Source organism: Lacerta agilis, chromosome Z (assembly GCF_009819535.1).
Source record: "Lacerta agilis isolate rLacAgi1 chromosome Z, rLacAgi1.pri, whole genome shotgun sequence".
Taxonomy (NCBI): Eukaryota; Metazoa; Chordata; class Lepidosauria; order Squamata; family Lacertidae; genus Lacerta; species Lacerta agilis.
In genome coordinates this window covers 10,949,427-10,970,058 of record NC_046331.1, presented here as the reverse complement: position 1 = coordinate 10,970,058, position 20,632 = coordinate 10,949,427, and the positions used below count along the sequence as shown (strand labels likewise).

Genomic DNA, 20,632 nt, shown 5'->3' with positions numbered 1-20,632 from the left:
CCCCCTGCCTGCCTTTCCCACCCTCCAGCACCACCACACCTTCCATTTTGTTTTCCATTATACACACTGTCTGGTTGTTTTCAACATTGTGGTATATCACCAGCTAAACATTGCAATTTAGTGATATATCACAATGTGTGAAACATGGAACTATGTAGGGTGGAGCCGGGGAGATTGGGCAGAGCAGCAGTCATGGAGATTAATAGGTATGTGCTATGTGCACTGCGGATTCCTCCTCCCAGAGGCAGGCGAGCCCTTGTATTTGGAGGGTGAACTCCTTCCACTCCTCCCCAGACAGAGGGAGAAGGAAGAATCAGAGAATCATAGAATTGTAGAGTTGGAAGGGACCGTGAGGATCATCTAGTCCAACCCCCTGCAATGCAGCAATATGCAGGTATGCAGGAATATGCAGCTGCCCTGCAACCTTGGTGTTACCAGCACCACACTTTAACCAACAGAACTATCCAGCCCAGCTGTGATTCCTGCATCAGGTAGAGACACCACGGTTATAGGGGGGCACCAAGGCTGGGAGTGAGAGTGTTCTGCCATTGGAGGGGAAAGGGAGCCAAAAGGGCAGCCAGCCAGCCAGCCAGCCAGCCAGCCACCAGAGGACTCACAGGAAGGCTGTGCTTTGCAATACATTGCCAGCTCAATCGTTCTGTAATGGTTCTCATGATGTGATCCACAAACCAGTGTTGGACGATGTATCAATACATCACCCAGCCCTAACGCCCACCTTTAGTTTTTCGTTGTGTCTCGTCTCCCCTGCTGTTCTCGTAAAGGGGAGTGTGTAGTAGGGGATTTGACCCAGTTTTTTCAGGCACCTCACAATTCTCTAAATCACAACCTTCCTCTTCCTTTCAGAACAGATGGGGGAGACACCTTCTGTTGTTAATGAAACAGAAAGGAAACTAATTGTTAAAGTGTCTAAAGCAAAGCAGAAAGGCTTGATTTATGGTGGACAGGAAAGATTAAAATGGACGATAGGAACTCGTATTTGAAAAACATTTAATGCTTTATTTGTTTCCTGCCATTAAAGAACTGGTGAAACTGAAAGTCAAATGGCCATAATTAGCTGTGAGAAAGGAATTTGTGATTTTAAAGGGAAAACATTAAGGTGGATTGAGTGGCTGATAATATCCATAACATCAAAAGCTTCCAGTATGGAAAAGGTAGTTTTGTTTCAAACAGTGACTGTTGGTACTGTTAAACAGTGGATGACTGAACTATTAAAAACGATCATATCAATGTTTGATGAAGATGAAGAAAATGAGCCAGAGGATTATGAGGTGGAAAATGGAAAGAGGGAATACCCAATCGGTTGCAGTTCTGTACGGGAAGGAGTTTGGCGGGGGTTACCTTTGAGTTTCTGCATAACGTCTTGCGGTTTGTATGAGTGTTTTCATTCCTAGTGCTGAGTTCCTGTGGGTTCTCCTTAACTTCTTGGGGGTTGAGGTGTTATTGCGCTCTGACACTCAGTCTGGAGAGACAGGATGAGTGGACACGAGACCCACCAGGGGGAGTCATCCCTATCAGGAATGTTGCCCTCCTGCACCCAAATCTGTAAACTGAAATTCACTGTAAGGAAAAAAAAAGTTCTCTTTTGTGGCCGCCATGTGCTGAAGTAGAAACCCAAAATTCTCTGATGAGTAATGGTGGCATTTCTCTGTTGAGGGTGGGTGATATCCACTTAGGTTGTGGGCATGGGAGGAGGAAGCCAAGTTTAAAGAAGGGCCATGTCACTCTTACTCAGGGGTCTGAGCAGATTACTTGTAGGGAGGACTTCTTGAAGCCAGGCCAAGGGCTGCTGATAGCCCATCCTTGCATTAGGGCTTTCAGAGCAGGAGCCACTGAAGGTGATTATTGAATCTGGCAAGATTATCCCCACCAGGAATGAGGAAAGGATTGCAACTTGTCCCGAGTACTTGAGAGATGAATAATGTCTGGTAACATTGATTTAAAGTATCCATAAAGGTAAAGGTAAAGGACCCCTGACAGTTAACTCCAGTCGCAAACAACTCTGGGGTTGCAGTGCTCATCTCACTTTACTGGCCGAGGGAGCCGACATTTGTCCACAGACAGTTTTTCCGGGTAATGTGGCAAGCATGACTAAGCTGCTTCTTGCGAAACCAGAGCAGCACATGGAAACGCCGTTCACCTTCCCACCAGAGCGGTACCTATTTATCTACTTGCACTTTGACGTACTTTCGAACTGCTAGGTTGGCAGGAGCTGGGACCGAGCAACGGGAGCTCACCCCATCGTGGGGATTCAAACCGCTGACCTTCCGATCGGCAAGCCCTAGGCTCAGTGGTTTAGACCACAGCACCACCCGTGTCCCTTAAAGTATACATAGTGAAAGGCAAATCCTTTTGTATGTCAGGGTGCTGTAGGCATGCTGGAGTAGGTGACCTCAGGGGATATCTCTGGCTTCTTAGGCTCTATGCAGCCTGTTAGTGAAAATCCTCCTGGTACTTTCTTAAACCCACTTCTCCATCTTTTAGGAACCAGCCAGGTGGCCTCTACCTTGTCTCATGCAGAATCCTTGCTTGCCATGTTCGATCCCTTGTCTTCTCACGAAGGTAAACCTGCAGCGTGTGGGCCACATGCATGTTAACAGTAGTGTTACTGCATTTGGTTTTCTTTCCATAGCTGCAAAACTTCCATGTGTTAACTGTAACTGTAAAGGGATGTGAAAGAACAGCGTGGGTGTAATGCTTTGCTTGGTCTGACGCTGGTGTTTTTTCCAGCAGTGGTGAGGCCCAAAGTGCACTATGCAAGACCTTCACACCCCCCGCCAGACCCCCCGATCCTGGAAGGGACCCTAGGAGGCAACGAGGCAAGGCTGCCCAATTTCAGCTCCCACACTGCCATACTCATTGACTCCGAAGTGTTCAGGCAGCGGTATTCCTATCCTGAGAGGCTCGTGCGGAGCAGGAGCTCTGATATAGTGTCATCCGCCCGGAGGCCAATGAGTGACCCTGGTTGGAACAGGCGGGCCGGCAACGAGGAGAGGGAGCTTTCTGTGCTTGGCTGTGTAGGGGGAACTCCTTTGATGACAGCCTCTCAGTCTTCTTCCTCATCTCCTAGCAGAGATTCCTGCAGAGGAGAGGTAAGAAAAGACAAACTAAGCCTCTCAATGGCTTTCTCGAATCAAGGCTTTATAGCTAAGTAATGCATTAAATTTTACCTCTATCTAAAAGCATTTTGTGTGTATTATGTGTTAGCTTGTTTGCTACCTCAATTCTTTCTTGAGCTAGAACTCCCTTGAACTGCAGCATAGTTGAACTATGAAACATGCTTCCACAGGAGGCAGTGATGGCCACCAACTTGGATGGCTTTAAAAGAGGATTAGCTTAATTCACGGAGGGCAAGGATATCAGTAGTTACTAGCCATGATGTCTATGTTTTGCCTCCACTGTCAGAGGCATGGTTTCTCTGAATACCAGTTTATGGGAATCTTAGGTGGGCAAAGTGCTGTTGCACTCATATCTAGCTTGAATGCTTCCCACAGGCATCTGCACAGCCACTGTGAGAACAAGATGCTGAACTAGTTGGGCCTTGGCCTGATCCTGCTGACTTAATTTTACAGTCCTTTGTTCTTAACTCCATGCACAGTTAAGTACTGAAAAGTTTGGTGGGAGTACTGAAAAGCCACAAAATTTGGTGTTGGCTGCAGAATTCCTAAGAATCCCAAGGGTTTCTTTCCCCTTTGAAGCAAGTTTTTAGTCCTTACAAAGGTTTAAGAAGCAAGCTTCTAGCCCAGAGGTCTTCAAACTAAGGCCTGCAGCTGGATACGGCCTGAGGGACTCATTTATCCAGCCTGTGGAAACCCCTGCTACCTCTGCCCACTCTTACTGGTGCCGTGCGGCTGCCCACTTCTGGGTTGGAGGAGCACCGGAAATAGCTTGTGCGTTATTTCTGGTGCACATCCAGGTCGGAGGAGGCCCATGCACATGCGCACAAGCTATTTCTGGTGCTCCTCCAACCCGGAAGTGCGCTGGAAATAGCGTTTGCGCACGTGTATGGGCACGCGATCGGCACTGGAGACACCGGCCCAAGGCACGGTAAGTTAGCTGACCCCTGTTCTAGCCCTTAAGAATATATGTTTGAAAGTGCCTGACTAATGTGGGATTTCAGTCTCTTGTATAGATCCTTTCTACTTTTCATAAGTAGCTCAAAGCAGAATGCACCAGGCAGAAACTGGTTGGCAATTTTTACATAAGTCACAGAATTCAGTCTTTTAGATTTTGTAGCATAGAGGTCACACTGCCCTGTCTTTTAATCTGCCAGTTTTCTCCTGTGGGAAGAGGGGAAAGCTGACGAGGCTGTGAGAGGCTAAACAATCAGTCACCCTTGACCTCAGAGGAGTGTCCCCCACACACCCATTAGCTTTTGTGGTTGAGCAAATGGGGGGGAAAGTCACCAGCATCCCTTTTAGTCCTGCATAAAGGGGTAGAAGAGTCCACTATGCCCCCTCCCTCTTCTGCACACAGACCAAAGAACTGAACGCTCTAGTGCTCTTGGTTGATCAAAGGAGACAGGTTCTTATCAGATACAGGTCCATGTGTCAACAGCCTCTTTGTCTGATTCAAAAGTGATGGACTGTGATTCATGCAGAGGGCAGAGTTTCAGTGGTGGCTGCTACTGCTACATGTCTTGAAGCAGTAGGGGGAAGGGTATATTCACAGTTGCCAAAACTCTCAAGCAAGGATGGGAAGCCTGCGGCCCTCCGTGGTTGGACTACAGTTCCCATTTTCTCTGGCCATTGGCCATGCTGGCTGTTGGGGCTGGTGGAAGTCCAGCGACATCTAGAGGGTCACAGGTCCCCCCTGATCTCAAGTATTGAATTTAAATATGCTCATATTCAATTCATATTTGAATTGATTACTTGGTTTAAAAACCCTATGGTTGTTGTTGTTGTTTTTTAAAATCCTGCTTCTTACAAGCCTCCAACCAGAGTTTAACATTTATTAACATTCAACAGAATCGGATAAAGCAGAATGAAAACCGCAGGTTGGATCTAGTAGTTATTTCAACTTTTCTGCTGAAAAATCAACAGGAAAAGATACTCGTGACTCAAGTTCCATTGATTTCAACTAACTTAACTCTAGACCTGACCCAACACATCTCTCCCCAAACAGGTTGAGGATCGCAAAGACAGCGACGATGAGAAGTCTGACCGGAACAAACCATGGTGGAGGAAACGTTTTGTTTCAGCTATGCCCAGAGGTGTGGTTTTATATCTTACTTCTTAGATAAGTTATGTGTATAATGCCTTATTTCTTTTTCGGTGCTTTGTCTAGTGGCAGTGCAGTTCTTGCGGCCAACTCAGGCCACAACTCAGCTGTGGGTGGAAGACTAGTGTCCTAACATATCACCCTAGATAGGTAGCAAAAAAAAATCAGTTTTGGTTATTTGTTTAAAAGCTGGACTTGTGCAAGTTTTCTTTTTTTAAAAAAAATTAACATGGATTTTCAACAGTAATACCATAAGCATATCATAAAAACAAGAACAACAAATGGAGCACATATTATTGGCTTGTCGGTTACAAAAAGTAACAGTAAGGTACATGCATAGTAAGTTCACTGATTAGTTAGTTGGGTGAGGTAGTCCTCTCCATCGACATACATGTGTTGTAGGGAGTTGCAATAACTGTGCTGACTTATTGATGTGATCAATGTTTTTAATGTTGTATACTGCCCTGGGATCTTCAGATAAAGGGCAAAATCATCATCATCATCATCATCATCATCATCTAAATGCACGTGCCTAAATTTTTTATCTTTTTGCCTTTCCATTAATAGCCCTGTTGTGTTGGGTCAAGCATTCAGAAAGTGCTAATTCCCATACACATGAGTACCAGAAATGCAAAGTAAGATTTTTCTCCTGTTTTGTACCCAGCAGCTGTCTCCATTCTGGCCATAGCTAAGAGAAAAGAGACTAGAGCTCAAGATGGAACCTCAGGGTTAGAACTGCCCTCAAGCATCCAAAGTGTTAATTTAGGATCCAAAATCAAATTATGATTGATTATAATAGAAATTTCAGAGGAAATGTTTTGCCAAAATGAATGTAGCAGGGCACAGTCCCACCACATATGGATCAGAGATCCCAGAACATTGCACCTTCTCCAACAACTTGGGGAATGCTGAAGATTAAACTTTTGTGGGGTCCAACGCCACTTAAATATAATTTTCAAGTATTTTATTGTATCATGGCCACTATTGTTTTTAACAGTAGTCTGGACCACATTTTGCGCCATTGATCCTCTTGGATCACCAGGCCTAGGTGACTTTTGCACATTTTCAAGTGATCGTTGCTCTTCCTTACAGAGAAGAGAATCACCTCAGTAAGTCAGGGAGTCACATTCATATTGAAAAATGGGTTGCCTTTATTTTTCTACTGTTTTTCAAAAAATATTTTTAAATGATACAACAAACAAATATTTATACCCCTGCCCATCTGGCCGGGCCTCCCCAGCCACTCTTGGTGGTTTCCAACAGGATATTAAAAACATAATAAAAGATCAAACATTAAAAACTTACCTAAACAGGGCTGCCTTCAGATGTCTTCTGAAAGTCAGATTGTTTTTTATTTCCTTGACATCTGGTGGGAAGGCGTTTCGCAGGGCAGGCGCCAGTGCAAAGAAGGCCCTCTGCCTGGTTGACAGAGACAAATAAACAATTACAAAAACCCAATGATATGTCCAACTAAAGGAAGGGCATGCAAAACCTCAATATATTAAATGGCAATCATATTTTTCCAAATGGCACAGGGAGAGATTCTTGTATATCTTAAACTGAACTATATGAAATAAAATCCCATCATACTCAGTCTTCCTGCCCCTTAGATACCTGTAAATTATGTGTTATTTCTTAGGCACCTACAAAATTCTGAAGGTATTTTTAAATATATATATAACATAAGGGATATAGTCATTTTTAAAACAATTTCTATTGTTCTGTAGAGAAACTGGCAGTTGGCTTTTGTTGAAAGTTCCTTTTAGTTAAAAAAACAAAACAAAACAAAAATCCTGATTGTCTTGCCCCGAAAACAGCTTGTCTGCTTCTTTGCCTGCTGATGCCTTGCTTCAGCTTCCAGTGTTGTTGCAGGAAGACGGGTGGGTTACTTTATATATATATATGTACCTGTTTACCTATCACCCAGACTTGTGGCAATATCACTCAAAACATGCCTAGAATAATCTCTCTCTTCATACAGATACTAAACTGGGTTTTTTGCACCTCTGGTATTTTTATTTTTATTTTATCTATTGAATTTATATACCGCCCTATACCTGGGGGTCCCATGGCAGTTCACAGAATTCCTCTCTCTCTCTCACTCACTCACTCCTCAAATCCTTTCTCTCATTACCATGGGGTGAAATGTTTTTTGGGATAATCTTGTGCAAACTGAGCTGTCGCAGAAGTTCCTATTTCAAATTAAAATATGCACCATCTGACTTCCTCCTCCTCCTGCCTTCCCCACATCCCCAGCTCCCATCCCATTTAGGAAAAAAGAGAAGCAGGACAAGGACAAAGAGGACTTTGTGCCTGATAGATACAACTCTCTTCAAGGTTAGTAGTTGCTGCTGAATTTTATAACACGTTTGACTTTAAATAAAGAAGATCTCAACGACTCTTAATCCTGGTCTAGGGATTCAGATAGGATTTACCTATACTTACTACTTGAGAACACTCAGCTTGGGGCCAGTCTGTAGAACTGTAAGCTGTATATGTGTGTGTGTTTCTCTGCACACAGATGGCTTGTATTACACCAGGGGTGTGGGACCTGTGGCTGTCCAGATGATGTTGAACTGCAACTCCCATCTATCTACCGGTATTTATTTAGTGTTTATGTACCCCACTTTTCAACCAAAAAGGCTCCCAGAGCAGCCAACATACAATCAACACAAGACAGTCCCTACCTGCAGGCTTATAAACTAAAAATAAACACAAGGGGAAACTAATAAACAGGACACCACAGATAATATGAAGAGTTTTGAAGTGTGTGTTTGAACCAGAAAATGCTGTACTTCAGTTATTTCATTGCTTATAACCACTTTGAATGTCTGTAGCTGGAGTCTAAACCTCCTGAACCAGTTTTTAAAAAATAAAAATAAAAAAAGTTCTTTTCTCAAATCTGTGTTTTGGCATGTTAAGTTTCACCATCCCACCCCTCTCTTCTTCCTCCTCAAACTTATACTGTATACAACACTAATATCTCATATCAAATGTAACTGATCCGTAGAAAAGACTTTACAACCTGAAAAAAGAGACAATGCACGTACTTTTGTAAACCAAGAAAAGCTTTAATAAATTTAAAAAAAAAAAAAAAAAACCAACCAACTTTGTTTCTGCAGCCATCTTTCCCACATATCTGATTTGATGAGGAAAGCAAATGGCTGGGAGAAACCCCCAGTGACAAATTTCGGAATTCTCACATTCAATCATGTCCATAGTGGCTGCGAGACTTCACCCACCGTGTGATGCCTTTGGTATTTAGACTGCCTACTCGAGACCAACACCCACCCCCATGTTAATTCCTTGCTGCTTCTCCCCCCCCCTTGACATTTTAGATGACGCTGGCCCTAGACTGAGCGCTCAGGCCCAGGCAGCGGAGGACATCCTGGACAAGTACAGGAATGCGATTAAGCGAACCAGCCCCAATGAGGGGGCTGTAGTGACCTATGACAATGCAGGTGAGAGTCTGTTCTGGCCCCCAGCCGTCATAGTTTTCAAGCAATGGGGGGAAGAGGATGGCTGCTACCTGCAGCTAATGTGAGAACACTAACTTTTCTATGCTCATTTGGTGGGCTGGGTTTAGATAACATTGGAGATGGCGAGAGCATCCATGACTCTATGCGGGACGACAACTTGCAGAACATATCCGCAGATGATCTTCCGGATTCTGCCAGCCAAGCAGCTCAGCCACAGGATTCGGCTTTCTCTTACAGGTAGCTTAACTCTCTCTCTCTCTCTCTCTCTGTGTGTGTGTGTGAGAGAGAGAGAGAGAGAGCGAGAGAGAGAGAGAGAGAGATGTTCACTGTAGTAGACAAAGGGACTTTGGGAAGAAGGCTAAATCCAAACACTGTCTAGGATTCTGTGTTTGGCGGAAACTCTCTGCCTCCAGTGTGGCGGTTAGACCAGGACTCAGAGAGACACCAGTTCGAATCCTCCAGCTTTGCCATGGCCGACATTTGGGGAAGAGTGGCACACTCTCGCCCTAACATATCCCACAGGGTGGTTGTGAGGATAGTATGGGAGGGAGGGTGAACCACATCCTCTACTCAAAACAAAGGTGAGGTATAAATGTAGGAATATTAATAAATGAGCCCAAACACTAAGGCTGTTCGATGTATAGAGGCAGACATGGCAGGCATTTAGCTCTCTGCTGAATAACATTCCCTGCTTTTGGAAGCTCTGCTTAGAAATTCTCCAGTGTGTAACTTGAGGGTGGAAACTGCCTACTGGTTTTCTATTCTCTTCTATCACCATGAAGGCAAGTTACTCTTTTGGGGGTTGGGAGAGGCCCTGTGGCATCTATCCTCCTCTCCTGATGTGTTCTTCCAGGGGATTTGGGGGTAAAGGCAAAGGTAAAGGGACCCCTGACCATTAGGTCCAGTCGCGAATGTCTCTGGGGTTGCGGCGCTTATCTTGCCTTACTGGCTGAGGGAGCTGGCGTACAGCTTCCAGGTCATGTGGCCAGCATGACTAAGCCACTTCTGATGAACCAGAGCAGCACACAGAAACACCGTTTACCTTCCCGCCGGAGCGGTACCTATTTATCTACTTGCACTTTGACGTGCTTTTGAGCTGCTAGGTAGGCAGGAGCTGGGACCGAGCAACGGGAGCTCACCCCGTTGCGGGGATTCGAACTGCCGACCTTCCAATCGGCAAGCCCTAGGCTCAGTGGTTTAGACCTTACAAAAATGGATTCCAACAAATGGCTCACAATATAGACTTCCTTCCTGTTGGAAAAGGGAGGACGGGGGACAGCAGATTCCTATTACACAATGAGCATTCCCCGGGTGAGGTGCTAGAGTCCACCACCACCTCTCTCTTTTGGGGGGCCACTGAAATAAAATATATTGATTTTGGTGTTTATATGAAAATTCAAGGCAGAAATGAATACTTTCCCTCTGCCCCTCCCTCCCAGAGATGCAAAGAAGAAACTGCGGCTTGCCCTCTGTTCAGCAGATTCTGTGGCCTTCCCCATGTTGTCCCATTCAACGCGGAACGGCCTTCCAGATCATACGGACCCTGAAGGTAAAAGACCTCTTTTGACGTTCAGACTTCTAGTATAGCTACAACCACACTTAAAGCAGGAGGCACACTTGACACATGACACCACTTAGAAATGTGTAAAATTGCTGGAAATTTTGAAGCAGGGACAGGATGGTGTTTTCCTCGTACCCCCCGGAGGAAAAGTGGAAAATTTGAGAAATTTTATTCTGTTTATTGGATACCTTACCCACCCTTCCACCATAAAGCCTCAGGGCCTAAGTTATACAATGCTTAGGGCTATATTTTAGTGTTAGTTAATCTCTTTGGTCAATGAACCAGTGTTCTCTAATGCTAGTCCTACTCAGAGTAGACTCATTGAAACAAAAGGACATAACTTTTTTAAAAACAATTTTTTTAAAAGGTTCTTAAATGAATACAAGTACAATAACTATTAAACACTTATCCAGCAGTAAGGACATAACATAAATCCTTTGACTTCAGTGTGTCTGCTTTGAGTAGGACTAACAATGGATATATAACTCTTATCAAAGTCAAACTTATTTTACTTCTTTGACACACAGTTTGTCACTTAGAACAGGGGTTGGTAACATGAGTTTTCCCACAGTGGACCTTTAGGTATTACTGAACCAGATGTCCCATCAGCAACCATGACCAAGTCACCGGCTGGTAACTAGGCAGAGCATTCTTCTCCAACCTGGTGCCCCTCAGAAATTTTGGACTACAGCTGCCATCAGCCCCAGCAAGCATGATCAGTTGGGGATAATGGGAGTTTTAATTCAGCAGCAGGTTGGGGAAGACTGATATAGCATGTATATGTGTGTGTTAGTGTGAAACGTAGACTAGGAACAGGTGGGTAGCCGTGTTGGTCTGCCATAGTTAAAACAAAATAGAAAATTCTTTCCAGTAGCACCTTAGAGACCAACTGAGTTTGTTCTTGGTATGAGCTTTCGTGTGCATGCACACTTCTTCAGGTATCTGAAGAAGTGTGCATGCACACGAAAGCTCATACCAAGAACAAACTCAGTTGGTCTCTAAGGTTGTAGACTAGGAAGTGTGTGAGAGAAATCAAAGTGTTGCCAAATATAGAGTATCTCTTGTGCCCCAGAAGATGGCAGGGAAGACAGCAGGGGGGATCCCAGAGGGCCGCAACTCGGGGGGGGGGGGGTATTACCACAATGCTCCTTTACTCACTCAGTTCCCCCCCCCTTTCCACCATCTTGATCAGACAACGAAATTGTATGCTTCCTAAAAGTCCAGCTAGCCGAAGCCATCAACCTTCAGGACAAGAACCTGATGGCTCAGATCCAGGAGACCATGCGTTGTGTTGGCCGCTTTGACAACAGGACCTGTCGTAAGCTGCTGGCCTCAATTGCTGAGGATTACAGGTAAATCCCTTACCTTCCATAAGAACACAAGAAGAACCCTGCTGGATCAGGCCCATCTAATACAGCAGTGGCCAGTCAGATGCCCCTAGGAAGTCCACAAGGGCAGCATTTTGTCTGCCCCTCACTCATATACATTTGGAGTAGAATTATGCTGTCACTTCTCATGGGGCAGGTGCTTTGAAGCCACCCAGCTTGGAGCACCTCCCCCAAACATGCACTTTCCAAATGTCATTGAGCTGTGCAACCCCTTTCTTCCCACCCACCTCCAAATCCCAGGAAAAGGGCTCCCTATATTGCCTACCTGACGCAGTGTCGCCAGGGTCTACAGACCACCCAGGCCCATCTGGAAAGGCTGTTGCAGAGAGTCCTGCGAGACAAAGAAGTGGCCAACCGATACTTCACCACGGTGTGCGTGCGGCTGTTGCTGGAGAGCAAAGAGTCAAAGATAAGGGCGTTCATTCAAGGTAAGCCACTCCCAGCATTGTGCACAAGAGATGAAGTGGGAAGTATGCAGTGTAGGGCCAGGCACACTTTGGTTCAAAGATTTACTGGGTGACGTTGGGCCATTGGCTGTACCCTAGTGAATGGTCCAAGACATATTAAGATAAAAGGGGTGAGGGAAAACTCCTAACTGGAGGAATAGTGGGGCAGAAATAAAATTTATTTTAGTCTGCCATTGGGGAAACCTTGACTGCAGTTGGTTGAGCTGCTATGATCTCACAGAAGGGGCTTCTAGTCCCACTCTATGACATCAAGCCACTTGACGTTCTAAGTTAGGCAGAGAAGGCAGGAACCAGTCATGGAATAGGAAGCAGCAGGCCCATGTGGTATGTATTGCTGGTCTTGGTTCTTGTGCAGATCCAGTTAAACATTTCTCCCTTGGAAATGCTCTTGGCCAGCTCTCCTTTGCAACATGTGCAGGTTCTTTGCATAGGGAATAGTGGTGCACATGCACTGCCAAGTTCAAATGTCATGGCTTTCCTGGAGAATACATAGGGATTGTAATTTTGGGGCAGCTTCTAATAACTCCTATGTCACGTGCGAGGAGAGAGGGTGTGCTTCTCCCTCCCCAGCCCTGTGATTTCCTCCCTTTTGCTTTGTTGCCAAAGATTTCCAGAAGCTGACGGCAGCGGATGACAAAACTGCCCAAGTTGAGGACTTCCTCCAGTTTCTCTATGGTGTAATGGCCCAGGATGTCATCTGGCAGAATGCCAGTGAGGAGCAGCTCCAGGATGCCCAACTGGCAATTGAGCGCAGCGTCATGAACCGCATCTTCAAACTGGCCTTCTACCCTAACCAGGATGGAGACATCCTGCGTGACCAGTGAGTGGGACATGGCTGGTTTTCTTCAGGCTTGAGCAATAATGGCAGCAGAGGGCAAGCCACAGCCACCTTTCCTTGTGTGCTTCCTTTACTTCTGTGCAGGCCCAAGTTTGCTTCTGGTTGTAGCTTTTTCAAAATACCCTAATTCTGTTCCTTTCTGATCCATTGCTTTCTTTGCAAGAAATGAGTGTTCAATTTGCACACTTGTTCTGAACTTGGGGATTTTGTTAGGGCTTTCATTTGCCAGCCTGAGGGCCACATTTACTCTGGAAAACCTTTCTGAGGCCGCATGCAAGTGGTGGGTGGGGCAAGTGGGCAGAACAATGGGAGTAAATCCTACCTTTGTACAATAGGCTTGTTTTTACTCACACACCCTTCTCCATCCTTCATTTCGAGGCATTATCAGAGTGCAAGGACACATTTCAGCCAGGCAAAACCACTCACGGGGTGAGTGGAGGGTGTGGCTTGGGAAGAGTTCCAAGGGGGAGATTGAAAGGCCTGAAGTGTTGCACTGGGCCCTCAAGCCTGGGGTTTCTCACCCCTTCTGTATGGGGCCCAATCTACCTCTCCCCCCTCTCCCCCCACACCCCTGTATATATAGCCTGTCCCTAGAGGCAACAAGAAAGAAAACGAGGGCTTGAGATTCTGGAAGAGTGGCAGCCTTGCCAGTGCTTGGTCTCTTCTGTGCCAAAATAAGTCAGGATAAACGTGGATATTCTGATCTGTCTCTGAAGCTAGCTGATTGGTTATCTAATTGCAAGTTCTTGCGTCCTTCTTCAGTAACCTCAAAATGTTACTTTCACTGTGGCATTATATTTAATTAGTCGCTTAAGCCATGCAAGTTATTGGGTTGACAGCCCAGACTCCTTTGTAGTATGGATTTTTGTAAGGAGTGCTGCTGCAAGGAACTGAAGGTTGCACAAGGAAGCCCCCTGCTACCTAACAGTGCACGCTATGCAGAATCCCAGATTGTGCCACCTATATTACTTAAATTGTTTTGGTTCTCTCCCCTCCCCGCTTTGTTTCTAGGCTTCTTTATGATCACATACAGAGGTTATCTAAAGTGGTGACTGCGAACCATAAAGCACTTCAGATTCCTGAGGTAAGTCCTTGGTGGTGCATGGCACCTGAGAGTAAGACTTTGTCTGAACTGTGCCACTTGTGACTGAAGATGGCAGCTCATGATGTGGACTGTCACTGTAGTATGGGGGCGGGGGGTTGAATTTTGCACACATACACACAAAGCCAGTTTTGGATATGCTGGAGTTGGGAGAAGGAAGAACTCTTCTCCCTAAACATTCAAATTGATTGTGTGGAAGTGATTTTTCTGTATGGTTGAAAGTTTGGCCACGTGGCTGTAGCTCAATGGCAGAGCATCTGCTTTGCATTCAGAAGGTCTCAGGTTCAATCCTTAGCATCTTCAGGAAGGGCTGAGAGAGACTTCTTGTCTGAAGCAGTAGAGAGACACTGCTGCCAGTCAGTGTAGACAATAGTAAGCTACAGGCTGTGCTGTGTGCTTGTGAGCTTTAATGCCATTCCCCTTCTGGGTTTGAGGATCAGATTAAGCTGAAAAGCACCCAATAACTCAGTCATAGTTCTGACTGAATTGGTAAGTACATGAAAGAGTTTGTGTCACTTGATATTTGCTGGTACAAGTTTTTCTCCTCACCACAGTGAGGTCTGGAAGTAGTAGTAACCGTCCTGTGGCTCTAGCTTTTCTAAGTGCATCCAGTCATTTTAGGCTCAATGGATAAGTAGTCCCAACAAGCCCATATGTCCCATTCTTATTTGGCAGTATGTGGAAGCTTCCTTGCCTTTTGTGTGCTGGCTCCCTACAAAATCTTCATTGTTTTCTACCAAAAAACCAAAAAGATCAGTGGTTAGAATCAGTGCAGCTTTGAAAGTTTCAGTCTGCCATCTTTCAGTCTGCTCTGATTGTTTCCAACCATGGGTGAATACTTGCTCCTGGATCTCAGGAATGATCACGCAGAATTTGTTTACGATCCAAATATGAAGCAAGCAGGGAAGTTTTCAAAATACGTAGTAGGTGTTAGTTATAATATCGCATAACATTTGTGTAGAGGTCTCAGGCATTCGGAGCACATCACACGCAGGTTCTAGTTGTAATATTTCTAGCAACTCAGTAAGATAAGTGGGTGTTAGTATTTCCCAAATTGCAGACTGAGGCTCCAAGGGAGAGCGAGTGTGCCTTGTTTGAAGCCTCATAGTGAGTTCACAGCCAAGGTGAGATTTGAACTTGGGGACCTTCTGATTCATAGCTTGCCCTTTTAACCGTTACACTACACCAATCATAGGTATTTTAATAAGCTTGCATATTTACCCTGTGCAGTATGTACACATTGCTGGATGCAAGGGGTTAATCGTGTTTGTATGTAGACATTTTCTCACCCTCCCTTTTCTAAACACTGCACTGTATTGGGCCAGTTGGGCTATAAGCAAGTCTTCTCCTTTCTTTGCAGGTCTACCTCCGCGAAGCGCCATGGCCGTCAGCACAGTCTGAGATCCGCACCATCAGCGCCTACAAGACCCCCCGGGACAAGCTGCAGTGTGTCTTGCGGATGTGCTCCACCATCATGAATCTGCTGAGCCTGGCAAACGAAGATTCTGTTCCTGGGGCAGACGACTTTGTCCCTGTTCTCGTCTTTGTTCTCATAAAGGTAAGGGTGATGTCCCCACACAAGAGCCTTGGGCCTCTCGTTCATGAAGCAACTCAGACTGCAGACCGTTTTTTAGTATTTCCCTACACGAAACATTCTCTGCAGGTGTCGTCATTTTTTAAAAAGTGAACCAGCAAGGTTCCTGCCTGCTCTGCTCTTTGTTTGCACTGGGGGAGTATTCAAGAGACATGGCTGAGAGTAACACAGTTCATCCTCCTGCCCCTGTCTCCCATCTGCCATTTTGCTGCACCTGTGGGCTAGGCTTCAAGCCTGTGACAAAAAGGGACGTTTGTTCTCCCAACTACAAGGGGCAGTTCTGTGCCCAAGAGAGTTTGCTTTCCACACCCAAGAACCATGCAAAGGTCATGGGGGCTATTGGGCGCTCCTTAGAAGAAAAATATCCAGTAGGTATGGAGCAGGATATACTGTTTTAGGCTAGTCTCAAGTCCAGTCCAGATGGCTATAATAATAGAATTGTATTTTTGGAAGGGACTCTCAAGGGTAATCTAGTCCAACCCTCTGCAATGCAGGAATCTCAACTTTTAAAGATACCCCCCCCAAAAAAAACTTACAATTCCCAGCGCAAACTACTGTTCCTATTTTTCTTGGTTGTGGGGGGTGCTTTACATCAGGCACCCCCAAACTCAGCCCTCCAGCTGTTTTGGGACTACAACTCCCATCATCCCTAGCTAACAGGACCAGTGGTCAGGGATGATGGGAATTGTAGTCCCAAAACAGCTGTAGGGCCGAGTTTGGGGATGCCTGCTTTACATGTATGCTGTGCCTTACCTGCTTCTGGCTGGTTCAACTGCTGTGGCAGCTATTATCCAGTGGCTAGACCAGGCCTTGGGAGGGGGGTGCGTCATTGGTGAAAAGAGTCTCCAACAAGCACAGTGCCTACACCTGCTGCTTCACTTAATCCTGCCTTGGCAGGGGCTGCAAGGTGACTTGTATGGCTTAAGGTCCTTTGACTTCTTCCAGGCCAGAGGTGTGACTCCTCTGTACCATTTTCTCATAAGAGGGTTCAATTAGGGCAGGGGTCAGCAACCTTCTTCAGCCGTGGCCGGTCCACTGTCCCTCAGACCATGTGGTGGGCTGGACTATATTTTTTTGGGGGGGGGGGAATGAACGAATTCCTATGCCCCACAAATAACCCCGAGATGCATTTTAAATAAAAGCATACATTCTAGTCATGTAAAAACACGCTGATTCCTGGACCATCCATGGGCCAGATTGAGAAGGCGATTGGGCCGCATCCGGCCCACGGGCCTTAGGTTGCCTACCCCTGAATTAGAGGGTGTTCAGTGTCTTTGGAAGGCCCTGCCCCTTCTGCGCTTCATGGTGCATGGTCCCGTCTCCATCCTTTGGCTCTGAGATAAACCCCGACAAACCATCTCTCATTTTCTCTTTCTAAGAGGGAGAGAGAAGGGGCACAGGGGGGGGGGCGGTGATCAGCCCTTTCAGTGCCCCTCCCTTCCCCTTTGGCCAACATTATCTTCTGGGAGAGAGGGACACAGTTCCTCCCTCCCTCCCAGCATATCCTACCCAACATATTATTTTTTGAGTGGCGGGGAAGAAATGAGATTATAATCTAGGTTGCAAGCAGAATAAAATTGGAGGTGGAGGAGGGAGAGAATTGGGGTGGGGAGTCTTCCTGCATTTTGTGGGAGAGGGTGTACCCTAGCTACTGCCTCCCCCCTGTAGTAGGGTGGTTGGAAGGGGGCTAAATGCCTCAGCCCCTTAAGGTATCCTTGTTCATGTGGACCCACCCCAATCCTTCTGGCCACCTGCACTTTGCTGCTGCCGCCACCAAGGAGCCAAGCGCTGCCATCTTCCTCCTCGGAAGGCAGGTGCCTTCCCCATTACTTCTTCAGATGGCAGTGTTCAGTTGTATTTCTAAATGGTATTTTTGCCTGCTTTCCAAGCCGTTATAAGGGGGGGGGGCACTAGCATGGTGCCCTCAATATGTTGTTGGACTTGAGCTCCCATCATATATGATGACGATTAACTGCTTGATGGCAAAAAATAGGCTTCTAAGCAGCTTACAAGTATAAAAACCCATTGCATGAACGTTAAAATATAAATACTCTTACTTAAAATATGCAACAAAATAATACCATTAAAACAACACAGTAATTAAAACAGGAGCCTCAGGTTGAGAGAGCAAAGGAATTGCCTGTGTAAACAGGTGTGCCTTCAAAAGCAGACATCGGGATGCCTGTGCAGATGGGGACCTCTCATATTTCAGCAGGGTGGGCATTCCATAACATAGGCATCATGATGGGAAAAAATTATGCTGTCTAGGGCTGATGGGAGTTGGAGTCCAATGATCTCTGGAGACAACAGGCCTGCCAACCGTGACATACATCTCCTCCTCTCTGCAGGCCAATCCGCCCTGCTTGTTGTCCACTGTCCAGTACATCAGCAGTTTCTACGCCAACTGTTTAACTGGAGAAGAATCCTACTGGTGGATGCAGTTCACAGCGGCAGTTGAGTTCATTAAAACGATAGACGAGCGCAAGTAAACCCAACCCAGCCAGCATCTCTGCTGAGAACCAAATGGCTCACAGAGGAGGACCTTTATGAATGTATGACGCCTGGTCTCTGCCCATCAGGCTACAGGAAAACAAAGAGAGAAGACCTCCATGTGTAAATACTGTAAAGGAGTTCCAAGCATTTTCAAACAAACCTTTACTAATTGGACTAATTCCAGCAGGGTGGTTTGAGGTATTATTTTGGTTGTGTGTGTCTCCTTTCCTTTTTAAATCCTTTTTCCCATAGAAACTAGCACTGTGTCAAATCATAATAAAAATAAAAGGGACCACATGTTAAAGTATCCTGGAATCTCCAGGCCTTTTTTCTGCTGCCACAACTTCCACATCAACATATTTTTCCCCCCTAACAGTTTAGTTAGAAATTTTTAAAAAAATTGGTGAGTGGAGAGAATAAAGGTAAGCACTTTCTAATGATCTTTATTTACAAGAATGCATTTGTCTTGTTGAGAGGGAAGGCACCAGTCACAGAGGACTGTTTGCAGCAAGCGAAGGGGTCAAACTTGAATCATGAAAGAGCAATGTATTTATTAAAATGTAAAGGCTCACCAAATGGTATACTAAAACTGGAAGATATTCATATGGCCTTTATCATAATTAGCACATTCTTTCTAATTTTGGACAGGGCATTAGAGTTACTCATCTGTTGCACAAAAGAGGTAATGTTTTAAGGGTTTATAGGGGGAAGCGGGATTGCTTGAAGAGAATTTTAAATATAAGCAGGAAAGAAAACCATCAATAACCTTAACGTTTGTTTTGTTTTTGTTTTTCTTCGGAAATACTGTGTATACTGTACAAACCCAAAATGGAACTTTCCCCCTACGAAACCAGAATCTGTAATATATATTTTGATTATTCGTATTAAAAGCATACATCAAGGATTTGGGTGAAAATCTTTGTCTTTTGGCTTGTCATTCTCTTTGCTGTTTGTAGATTTAAACTGGTTGTATCTAGGATAACACTCTTCTTTCTTTTTTCAATAAGGAAAACACAAATATATAGGGGTTTATTATACAAATTATGGGTGTGTGTGTGTGTGTGTGTGTGTGTGTGTGTAAGTGTGTAAAAGCAGTTGGTTGAGGACCAGGCATAATCTCTGGCTGTCTTGGAGATGTGGGGTGGGGGGAAGCAGAGAAGAAAATGGGGAATTGGGGTTGGGGTTGGAATGGAGTATCCAGGATGAAGGAGAGGCTGGCTGGCTGGCTCCCTGTACAGCAGGACTCCACAGATCATTTCTTATTTATATAGTGCTATCTTTCTACAGTGACAGGGCATGTCCCCATCCCATGGAGCTTACAATTTAAACATAGATACAAAGGTATATAGGAGAGGAAGTATTCCTAATCAGAGAGAAAAATAAGTAACTCTGTGTGTGTTTTGCTTGTACATTACATAATTATAAATGGACTACGATAACCCCACCCTTCCCCAGTGTAACCTTAGCCTGGGGAGCTTGTGGTTTTCCAGATGTTAGGACTCCCAACTCCCATCGGCCCCAGGCAAGGATGGCCATCAACCAAGGATGATGGGAGTCAAGAGCCCAGCAACAGCTGGAGGGTCACAAGTGAACATGCAAACAGGCCCCAGTTTACAGAGCAACTGAGCTGTGTTTTCTTTGACATAGCAAGCTCAGCTCGGACCCTGCCTTAGGCACTCTCACCACAACACTTCTGCCTATGGGTTTGATCAAACTTGATGCTGCACATGTTGGGGGAAGGCACTAAAGTGTTGTTTTCTTCTTGAGTTTTACAAGTTAAATATGATGGATTGTACAATCAAGGGATTGTTTCTCAGTGGTAGAGCATCTATTTTGCATGCAGGAGCTCCCAGGTTCAAACCCCAATTGCATCCAGGTAGGGCTGGAGAGACTCCTGTGTCCAAAACAGTATGGTTGCTTCCAGTCAGTGTAGGCAATACTGAGCTAGATGGACCAAAGGGGTTCTCAGTTTCATGTATACTGATTAGCAGCACCTCTCCAGGGTTTCAAGCAGAGGTCTTTGTCATTACCTGACCCCCCTTTCTCTTTTTGGACAGTATAGGAGAGGGTTGGTCGAACCTGCTGCTCTTCCAATGCTGTTTGACTCAAACTCCCATCATCCCTGATCCTTAGCCATACCAACTGGGACTGATGGGAGTTTGCGTCTAACAGTAGGAGGACCAGGAGTTCCCCACTTTATTGCACCCAGAGGCAGAGAGCAGGGTTGCTTTGTGTTTGATGGCCCAATTGCCACCCATACCTTGTTTTTAGGGAACAAAATTCTTAGCAGGTCCTTCAACTCTTGTGGATAAATGTATGTTGGGTTAGTTTCTGGTGAGCCACCGTTTCGTTTCCGCTTTATAAAACAGAAGCATGAACGATGCAGGCTTAAAAGACAGAAGCATTGATGTATTTTTTTCAATCGAATTTGATCCAACCTAGTTTTTGGAATGGTGACTGCAACTGTTGCTC

At 45.4% G+C, this 20,632-nt stretch overlaps 1 protein-coding gene across 10 annotated transcripts in view; it reads left to right on the top strand.

Annotated features, from left to right (window-relative positions):
• GAPVD1 (GTPase activating protein and VPS9 domains 1) overlaps nt 1-19,066 on the top strand; it is a 48,623-nt gene extending 29,557 nt beyond the window's left edge. For 6 of the 10 annotated variants that reach the window (XM_033138257.1, XM_033138252.1, XM_033138258.1 and 3 more), the window contains 13 exons: nt 2,503-2,580; nt 2,749-3,110; nt 5,143-5,230; nt 7,495-7,575; nt 8,577-8,699; nt 8,825-8,954; nt 10,157-10,266; nt 11,471-11,630; nt 11,907-12,094; nt 12,740-12,953; nt 13,983-14,055; nt 15,434-15,631; nt 18,016-19,066. In XM_033138257.1, coding sequence (XP_032994148.1) covers nt 2,503-2,580; nt 2,749-3,110; nt 5,143-5,230; nt 7,495-7,575; nt 8,577-8,699; nt 8,825-8,954; nt 10,157-10,266; nt 11,471-11,630; nt 11,907-12,094; nt 12,740-12,953; nt 13,983-14,055; nt 15,434-15,631; nt 18,016-18,156 — 1,946 coding nt within the window. In that variant the 3' untranslated portion in view covers nt 18,157-19,066. Of the gene's footprint in view, nt 1-2,502; nt 2,581-2,748; nt 3,111-5,142; nt 5,231-7,494; nt 7,576-8,576; nt 8,700-8,824; nt 8,955-10,156; nt 10,267-11,470; nt 11,631-11,906; nt 12,095-12,739; nt 12,954-13,982; nt 14,056-15,433; nt 15,632-18,015 lie in introns of those variants that run through there. The other 4 variants (XM_033138253.1, XM_033138262.1, XM_033138256.1 and 1 more) reach the window with 2 other exon arrangements.
• Nucleotides 19,067-20,632: the final 1,566 nt, after the last annotated feature.